The sequence below is a fragment of the Cydia splendana genome, unplaced genomic scaffold (genome assembly GCF_910591565.1).
Source record: "Cydia splendana unplaced genomic scaffold, ilCydSple1.2 scaffold_47_ctg1, whole genome shotgun sequence".
Classification (NCBI taxonomy): Eukaryota; Metazoa; Arthropoda; class Insecta; order Lepidoptera; family Tortricidae; genus Cydia; species Cydia splendana.
This window is the reverse complement of record NW_026946890.1, coordinates 611649-622161: the sequence shown is the minus strand read 5'-3', so window position 1 is coordinate 622161 and position 10513 is coordinate 611649. Positions and strand designations below refer to the sequence as shown.

The 10513-nt window shown below is 40.4% G+C and overlaps 1 protein-coding gene across 1 annotated transcript; it reads left to right on the top strand.

Annotated features, from left to right (window-relative positions):
• The first annotated feature begins 569 nt into the window (after positions 1-569).
• Positions 570-5640, top strand: LOC134805649 (uncharacterized). Its single transcript, XM_063778919.1, has one exon. It carries the CDS (start codon positions 909-911, stop codon positions 5466-5468), a length of 4560 nt encoding a protein of 1519 aa, XP_063634989.1. The 5' UTR covers positions 570-908; the 3' UTR covers positions 5469-5640.
• Positions 5641-10513: the final 4873 nt, after the last annotated feature.

Sequence of the window (10513 nt, the reverse complement as noted above, 5' to 3'; positions counted from 1 at the left end):
AAAATCATAGCAACAGGACGTGTTTTAATTTCCCACTCAATAATGAACCTTACTGCATTCAACATATGGTCCAAACGATCCGGATAAGGAAAAAGTGCATCGAGCGCCCGCCGTCGGACACCTGGCCGCGAGAACAAAAGAATGTGATAAACAAGCCGATAGAAACAAGTTAAAACGATACGACTTCAATGCAATTTAGTTTCAACTTAAATAATTTACTTCAAAACATTGTGTTTACTTGTGTTTTTACGTGAATAAGTGAAGATTGAAGTTACGAAAAATGGCTACGGCGGATCAATTGATGACTGTTTTGCAAGATACGGCAAGTTTACTTCAGAAAACACAAGTGAATTTAAAGAAATGCCCTAAGGCACGATTAACAAGAGGTTATGTTGAGGCGAGATTAAATTGCTTACAACAGTACTGGGCGACGTTCAAACAAACACATCAAGAACTTATAAAGGTTATGCCACGCGAACAACGAGCTGTCACGCAATATTTTATTAACGAAGAATACTTTATTTACGAAGATTTATACCTGAACATTGAAGGCGATCTTAAGGCTTAAGGACTTATTGAACAACAACACAAAACAAATCAACCACAATATAAGTAACTCGGATAACCAAGTGGGAAAATTACCTCGAATTCAACTTCCAAGTTTTACTGGTGGTTATGAACAATGGCCCACTTTTAAAGATTTGTTTTTGTCTATTGTGCATAACAATGCGTCGCTTAGTAATGTACAAAAATTGCATTATTTGAAGACCAGTGTATCCGGCGAGGCAGAGGCGATTTTAAAGCACGTTCAAATTACCGAGAGTAATTATACACAAGCGTGGGACATTCTTCAAAAACGGTATGGAAACAAAAAGTTAATAGTGAATTCTATATTGAAGCGGTTATTTATGCAAAAGAAATTAAATACTCAGTCGGCCACTCAACTGAAATCATTATTGGATACTACAACTGAATGCTTAAATAGTTTACAAAATTTGAACATGGCCACCGATTCCTGGGATCCTTTAATCATTTTTCTGGTAGTGCAGAAATTGGACCCGGAGTCACATAAGGATTGGGAGGAGTACGCTCACAAGGACGATTCTGAGGAATTACCCAAGTGGACAGACTTCGTCAAATTTCTGGAAGCTAAATTCCGAACGCTCGAGCTCATCACCGCTGCTTCATCAACTCCGCGCGAAAGAACAGTAAACAAAGAACGCACGTTCCACGCTACAGAATCACACACAGAGAAGAGTTGTGTCATGTGTAAAGGTAATCACACACTCGCTCATTGCAAAGACTTTACAAAGATGCTACCCACTGAGAGATGTGAATATACAAAAAACAATAGGCTGTGTTATAATTGTCTAGCGCCAGGACATGCGGTTTTCAAGTGTCGATTGCCCATGTCATGTCGTATATGTCGCAAGCGCCATCATTCACTCGTCCATGTCTCCAAGAGCCCGGAAACAGCAGAACAAGATAGCAAGACTCAACCGCCGCTCTCCAAGGTCAACGAGACTGAACCAGAAATTCAAGCTACCGTGGCAATTGCATCTCATCACACAGCTAGACATAGTGATGGCTTATTAGCAACTGCAATCGTAAACGTTAAGAGCGAGCAAGGTCACACCATTGCACTGAGAGCTCTCATTGACCCATGCTCACAGGCATCTTTCATCAGTGAGAAAGCGGCCCAATTACTTAAACTTAAAAGAGAGTCAACAAGAGCAAGCATAACTGGATTGGGGCCTATAAAGGCGAACGCAAATCAAGTGGTTCAATTACAGGTTTCGTCGCAATATCAAACGTCGTATTCCATACAGCTTCGAGCCTATGTGATTTCTAAGCAATTGACCACTCAAATGCCCATGAAAACTATGAATACAAGCAACTGGTCTCACATACAAAATCTACACCTGGCTGACCCAAGTTATAATACACCAGGTCCAGTAGATCTTCTCCTTGGAGTGAAAGTATATGCACAGATTATCCAAGAAAATACACCAATAATTAAGGGTCCACCGGGTACACCATGTGCTCAGAAAACATACTTTGGCTGGATCTTGTTTGGAGATAATGGAGAGACGGATACAAGTATACAAGAAAAATCTTTCATTACGATGCATCATCAAGTCGATGTTGATGATTTATTGAAGACTATATGGGAGGTAGAACCAGATACAAAGAGAACATTAACTGAAGAAGAACAAACATGTGAAAGAATTTACGAAAGTACCTACAAAAGAAATGAAGAAGGAAGATACATCGTCAAATTACCTTTAAAAACAGAAGTACCACGAGCATGTGAAGGAAATACACGAGAAATAGCACAGAACAGATTAATACAACTAGAGAGAAGATTTCTAAAAATGCCAAAGCTCAAAGAAGAATATGTAAAGGTGATTGACGATTACATCGAACAGAAGCACATGGAAAAGGTACCAACCGAAGAAATACATACAAAGAAGAGTGTATACTTAGCCCACCATGCAATTATTCGAGAAGAGAAGGAAACTACAAAAACGCGCGTCGTGTATGACGCGTCGTGTAAGGGTACCAATGGTTTCTCATTAAACGACGACCTTCTGGTTGGGCCAGTGTTACAAGAAGATTTGCGAAGTTTGATAATGAGATGGCGAATGCACGCTATATGCTTCGTCTCAGACATTCACAAGATGTATCGGATGGTGCTGACAACCAAAGAAGATTCCGACTATCAGAGAATTTTATGGAGAAGTAGCAGCGACAAGGAAATAGAAGATTACCGTCTCCTTACAGTAACTTTTGGAACAGCTTCAGCTCCATATCTGGCAGTTAAAACTTTGCGACAGCTGGCTATAGATGAAGGAGACAAGTTTCCTGTTGCAGCAAAGATGATCACAGAAGACTTCTACGTCGACGACCTGATGTCGGGATGTGACACCACCGAACAAGCCATAGAAGCCAGCAACCAATTGCAAGAAGTTATGCGAAAGGGTGGATTTCAGCTAAAAAAATGGTCATCCAATAGTGTTGAATTTATGCGAAGTTTGAAGCCCGAAGATAGATCAGCTAACGCGCATCTTGATTTGAATATGGACGGCACGATTAAGGCACTTGGTGTCCAATGGAACATGGGAACAGACCAATTCGAGTACAACCTCAACCTTCCAGAAGTAAACAATCACATCAGCAAACGAACAATTTTGTCTGATATCCAGAAACTGTTTGACCCTCTGGGCTGGATCTCACCATGTGTCCTGATGGCTAAAATACTGATACAGAAGTTGTGGCTAGCAAAGGTGAATTGGGACGAGGAACTTAGTCAACCCTTAAAAGATGAATGGCTTCAATTAAGAGCAGACTTGAGACATGTCAATGAGATCCGTATTGATAGATGGCTTGACACTTTGAGCACTGAAGGAGCAAATATTCAGATACACGGGTTCAGTGATGCCTCTATCTCCGCATACGGGGCAGCCGTTTACATTAGAGTAGAAAGGGCGGATGGTACAGTTAAAACAAGGTTGATTGCTTCGAGAACAAGAGTCTCTCCCGTGAAGACTGTCTCATTACCCAGATTGGAACTGTGTGGAGCTGTCGTGTTGGCAAAATTGTTAAGACAAGTCAGCCGTGCTATGAGAATACCAGCTTCACAAATATTCGCATGGACAGATTCTTCCATTGTAATTTCATGGATTTTCGGCGAACCACAAAGATGGAAAACGTTTGTGGCAAACAGAGTTGTGGAAATAACAAACAATGTTAGTCAAAACCAATGGCATCATGTCACTTCAGAGGATAACCCCGCCGACATCGCTTCCAGAGGAATGTACTTGTCCGACTTGAAGGCTTCTAAGCTATGGTGGGAAGGGCCAGAATGGCTATCTAGAAAAGAAATAGAATACAGAAGACCAAATGTCATTTCCACTGACATAGAAAGCAAGAATGTGATACAGACAAATTTAAACGTGCATGGAAGCGAGAAGGAGAGTAATTTGACAGACCAATTTAAAGAATTTGATAATTTACAAGAATTAATAAAAACAATCACATATTGCCGCAAATTTCTGAACATGAAAAAACTGAAAATAGACAATTTAAATCTAACTACTCACGACTTGGAACGCACACTGCAAATATGTGTAAGACTTGTACAAAAAGAAGAGTTTGGAGAAGAAATAGACAGAATAATGACAAACAAACAAGTACACAAACGGAGCTCTATAAAATCTTTAAATCCCTATTTGGAAGAAGGTCTACTGAGAGTGGGAGGAAGGCTTAGACTTGCAAACATAAACAACGAAGAAAAGCATCCCTTAATATTGGGTAACAGAAATAACTTAATTCCTCTCATAATAGCTGACGCACACTTGAAGACCTTGCACGGTGGAATAACACTCACGATGAGTTATTTACGTTCCAAATTTTGGATTATAAAGGCAAAGAACATGGTAAGGGCTCACGTCAATAAATGCCTTGTATGCGTCAGACAAAACGCTGCTCCTAAACCACAGCTGATGGGAGACCTGCCAAGAGAACGAGTTACGCCTGCTAGACCGTTTTTACATAGTGGCGTCGACTTTGCAGGACCTTTCACTACCCTAATGTCTAAGGGTAGAGGAGCAAAGACCACTAAGACGTATGTAGCTATATTTATATGCTTATCAGTCAAATGCATACATCTAGAACTAGTCAGTGACCTGACTTCTGAAGCTTTTATAGCTGCCTTCAAGAGATTTGTGGCCAGGAGAGGGAAATGCAACCATTTGTGGAGCGACCAAGGAAGAAACTTTGTTGGCGCCAATAAGGAATTGATTAATGCATGGAAAGAGGCACAACTAGATTTCGCTGGTGAAATTGCCGATTCCTTGGCTAGAGACGGTACGCAATGGCACTTCATCCCCGCCTATAGTCCGAATTTTGGTGGTTTGTGGGAGGCTGGTGTAAAATCCCTGAAACATCACATAAAAAGAATCATCACCTCTCACCTTACCTTCGAAGAATTTAACACGATCCTTTGCGAAATTGAGGCATGCTTAAATTCAAGGCCGTTATGTCCAATTGATAACGACGATACAGACAGCATAGAACCCCTTACACCCGGGCACTTTCTGATCGGCGAAGCACCCATAAACGTCCCATCGCCCGACTTGAAAGATGTTAGAATGAGCTCACTATCACGATGGCAGCATACACAGAAATTGGTTAGAGATCTCTGGTGTAGATGGCAGCAAGAGTACCTGTCACGTTTGCAACAGCGACCAAAGTGGTTGAAAAGAGTAGAAGAGTTCAAAGAGGGACAGATTGTTCTCATTAAAACCGACAATCTTCCACCTGGAAAATGGGCTCTCGGCCGAATAGTCGCTAAACATCCAGGTCCAGATCATATTACGCGAGTGTATAGTGTTAAAAGTGGTGATAGTGTGGTGAAAAGACCTGTTACAAAACTATGCTTATTACCAATAGAGATTAATGATTAATGTACCTATCAATCTATTTTGCATGCTTTTAATTTCTTAAAATGTATAATTGTTTTTTAAAGGACTTAGTAGTCCTTTGGCCGGCGGTATGTTAACGCGCACACAAATACCTATCATCATACCTAGTGACAGCATTATACATGCATTTCTTATTTAGTCGCATTACAAAAATCATAGCAACAGGACGTGTTTTAATTTCCCACTCAATAATGAACCTTACTGCATTCAACAGGTTGATTCAATGATTTCGAATAAAGATAAACATTATGAAACTTTACACCGTTCGGATGTAAGAGTAGAGACAGCAGAACATTTGTCTTGCCACAGTTGGAAGGCCCACAGATGAGACATCTAATGTTATTCGCCAGTAAGGAGCCATGTTTAAAGGAGTGATGAGTCATTGTTGGGTTCATATTATCAACTACACTCCAATCTTTAATAGCGAGCGACGTGTTTTGTTTTTTAAGCTTCATTTCACTGTGACATATAAAATCATTAGGACGTGTATTTTATACTCACACATGGACACACACACATTTTAAAAGTTTAAATAGAGATATATATATAGGCATACTTTATACTCACGTACACAGTCAAGTATAGGTACTTGAGATGATAACACACATTGGCGGGGTTAGTGTTAAACATAATCCCAAACTACGTAGACGTAGGCATCAACCTTACAGAAGCGGCGCTGGTATTATAAATAGTTTAATTAATAATCTACCATTCGAAGCGCACATACCTGGTTACAATTATTGCGGTCCGGGTACTAGATTGAAGGAGAGATTGGCTCGCAACGATCCCGGTGTGAATCCGCTCGACGAAGCTTGTAAATTACACGATATTGCATACTCGCGTGACAACACATTGGAGGGACGTCATCAAGCAGATTTACGATTGGCCAAAGCTGCTGAAAATCGTTGGCGTGGTCACAATCCAATTGGTGAACGCATTGCCGCGTTAGCGGTAGATAAGATTATGAAATATAAAGTTAAACACGGTATGGGCATGGTCCCCATATCAAAGGTCATAAAAGCAAGTCGTGACGCTGTAAAAAAACAAATTGCAAAAAGAAGGATACGACTACTAATACACTACTCAAAGTGAGTGTAAAAGCGGCAAAACATTTTGTTAAAGGGAAAATTGTCAAGGGACAACAGAAACAGCGAGTCATCCCAATACCTAAGAGAGGCGGTTTCCTACCGGCTTTGATACCGCTACTGGGTGCTTTAGCTGCCACTGGAACTTTGGCCGGTGGTGTTACCACTGCTGCTAAAAATATTTATGAAATGGTAAAGAATAGAAATAATAATGATACCGAAGGCAAGATTGTCGGTAGAGGTTTATATTTGGCACCTTATAAACGTGGAATGGGGCTCTACATTACACCGGCTAATGAAGCAGAAGCGGCAGCATTGGCAGCAACTGCAAAACTGATGAAGAAAAAAAAAACAAGAAATTAATTTTACCTCCAATGGGCAAAGCTCTCACCGATTTGGACATTGTGACATTTGCACGTAGAGAGAAAATCCCCTACTTTAGAGGTGTTTTCATGCGAGATAATCTCCCAAAGAAACCTCACTATTATGAAACTGGTATCATCAATTTAGACTCTCAGCGGGGTGAAGGAACGCATTGGTGTGCCTATGCGAAAAAGGGTGATTATTGTCTATATTTTGATAGCTTTGGTGATTTGAGACCACCTCCAGAGTTTATTGATTATATAAACGGCGCCGCAAATACCAAACTACAGCGCAACTTGCGAATAGAGTATAATTACAATCGCCTACAGAAATTTAATACTGTAAATTGTGGACACTTGTGTTTGGATTTCCTGTGTACTAATGCTAAGCGTTTGTTTTAAATAAATATCACGAGCATTACATGTGTAGTTTCATTCTTACATTAAACGCCTACCCGTCAGCAGCAGCAGGTATAATGTCTATGACATCATTCACAATTAGTTTGAGCGGTAACGAGTCTGTGTTGAATGTAGACTTTCAACCGGCTCTAGAATTGGACAATGATGGTTTTTACGAGTGTGCTCTCGTGTACTTTAAGACTTTCAACACTATTCCCAATGTTGATAAGAGCAATAATCTGTTTCACTATGGGGATGATGTAATCGCGATTCCTGAAGGTTCATACGAGCTCTCCAGTATAATACACCTCTTGAAGGAGGAAATGACAAAGAGGGCCAAAGGGCCAGAGGGTGAAGGAATGGCGGTAGCAGATATCTTTGTAAACAACAATACCTCCAAGTGTTTGATATTCTCGCCAAAGTTTGATATTCACTTTGACAAGCCAAACAGCATAGGGTCATAGTTTGGTTTTTCACCGAAAAAGCTTAAAGCAAAAACATCACATTGGTCGGATAAAACAATCAACATAATCATTACAAACACTATAAGAATAGAGTGCAATATTGTGGAGGGCTCATTCGTAAACAACAAGCCGTCACATGTTTTACACTAGTTTTCACCTGACGTCCCGCCCGGCTATCAAATTATTGAACAACCTACAAACATTATATATTTACCGGTCAAGAAGAGTAACAATCGCATACAAAACTTTGAATTGCGCATTGTAAACGAGCACGGTAACACGGTGAATTTCCGTGGTGAAAGCATTGCACTTCGTTTGCATATTCGTAAAAAGTAAAAAAAATAAATGATTATTCATAACAATAAAAGCCTTGGTAACATCACCTCTACAATTAGTCGAGATCTTGCTCTCGTTGGGGCAAGTACTACTCGTCGTCGTCATCGTCGTATTAACAACGAGAGTCAGCGCCAGTCACTACAACAACCAAAGAAATTGACTAGAGAAAATAGTGCATTTTTACAGAGTATCGGTTTTAAAGTATGTCCTCGTCATCTATATTAGACATTGGTGAGAAGGTGTTATTCGATGATAGAATAGAAAGTATTGAATTTCACCCGTACACTCCGTATAATGACTCTTTCAAAAATAACGACAACATCCACATATGCATCAACCGGCAAGATCTAATCCTACTACCGAGTCAGAGTCAAATATTAGTGGAAGGCACAGTGGAGAAAGGATGTCTACTGGTCAACAACGGTGCTGCATTTTTATTTCAAGACATTCGTTATGAATTGAACGGTGTGGAGATTGATCGAGCGAGAAACTGTGGTATCACGTCCACCATTAAGGGACTAGTCTCATACACCAAGGAAATGGACCATAGTCTTCAGACAGCGGGGTGGGAAGTCGGTGCTAAAAAAATACATGACAAGTTTACTATAACTATACCACTATCCCATTTCTTGGGTTTCGCCGAGGACTATAAAAAGGTTATTATGAATGGGAAACACGAGTTGATATTAAATCGCGCCAGTACAGATGTAAACTGTTTAGATTTAGCACCAGTTGATGCGGAGAAGGTACCGCAACCGCCGATTCCAAATGGTGAGATTGAAATCAGTCGTGTCACATGGAGGATGCCAGTCATAAAAGTATCTGATAAGGAGAAACTGCGTTTAATGTCGTATGTTGAGAGGAGCATACCGGTTCAGATAGCGTTCCGCACGTGGGAACTGTACGAATATCCCATACTACCTGCCTCACAACGTCATATTTGGTGCATCAAGACTAGCACTCAGCTGGAGAAACCTCGCTATCTCATTGTTGGTTTCCAAACGGATTGTAGAAACGACAAGACCAAAGATATGAGCATGTTTAACCATTGTAATCTTACCAATTTCAGGGTGTATTTGAACGCACAGTATTATCCATACGATCCCTTTTCGGCCGAATTTAAAACCAACAACTATGCGCTCTTATATGACGCATTTACCAATTTCCAACGGTCGTACTACAACCGTGATCATACCAGCCCTCAAGTGAATTATGTTCATTACAAGACACAGTCTCCATTAATAGTCATCGACGCGTCAAGACAGTGTGACAGCTACAACTCGGGAGCTGGTGCTATTGATATTAAATTGGAAATGGAGTTTAAGGAGAATGTGCCTTCTAACACCACGGCATACTGTCTAATTATCAACGATTCACTGTTTGAGTACAACGCTCTCACTAGTACCACACGTAAAATAATTCAGTAGACCATTGACCGTCCTCACTTGTAAACGTGTCTTGGAGCTCTTTAATAAAAAAAATGAATTATTCATATATTTTTTCACCTTCTTACACACCGTCGATTGATTGTTCCGGCGGTGATGGTCCCGATTGCTGTGAGCTGAGCAAGAGTGTCTACAATCTCAAACGCTGTCCTGCTGGTGCAAGTGCTCTGATTGAAAATATCCATGTATACTTGAAGTTGCAGTTTATTGAGGCTAAAATCAGACTAGATGCCTGTGTCAGTTTTAATGGACGATATGAACTCACCCGTGAAGAATGGAATGCAATGTTTGCGGAAAAAGTTGAAGTCATTGGAAACTTCTTTCATAACCCAATGATTGTTTCACCAGAGCTGATTCAGTGCGATCGTCTTCGGATGTGTATCTCTCCAGTACCGTTACTTTTACTCACCTGTGACGACGACAACGAACCCATGACAAACTCACACCCCTTGGTGATTAACCACATGGAATGGAGCCATATCGAACATGTCGTGGAGTGTATTAACGCACGTATCGGATACTTGAACAAAATAAAGTCTACCTACGAAAACCGTCTCAACTTTTTCAAGAAACATTTCAAGATATATCACCCCGTAAATATTCAACAAGCACGCAATATTATAGGTAGTTTGTGCAATGTCAACGATATTGTCGACTCTGAAATCAAGTGTTATGCCGCCGATATTTTGTGTAATACCTATATTTTCCATTGAATCGGTTAAATTTTGATGAAAAATAAAAAATAACTAAACTAACCCATCTTCTTTTATTTCACAATACAAACTTCCAGAGAATACTTAACTTACCCGATGACGCAATATTGAGTCACTCTCAGTCGAATGAAACGTCGTAAGCGCCGTGAATTTCCCGGCGGTTACACGTTTAGGTCACGAGATTCACACCCCGCTTCTGTAACGTCGTAAGCGCCATGAATTT

What these genes read in the sequence shown, in the direction of transcription:
- LOC134805649 (XM_063778919.1), top strand. Translation starts at nt 909, where the DNA reads ATGCAAAAGAAATTAAATACTCAGTCGGCCACTCAACTGAAATCATTA.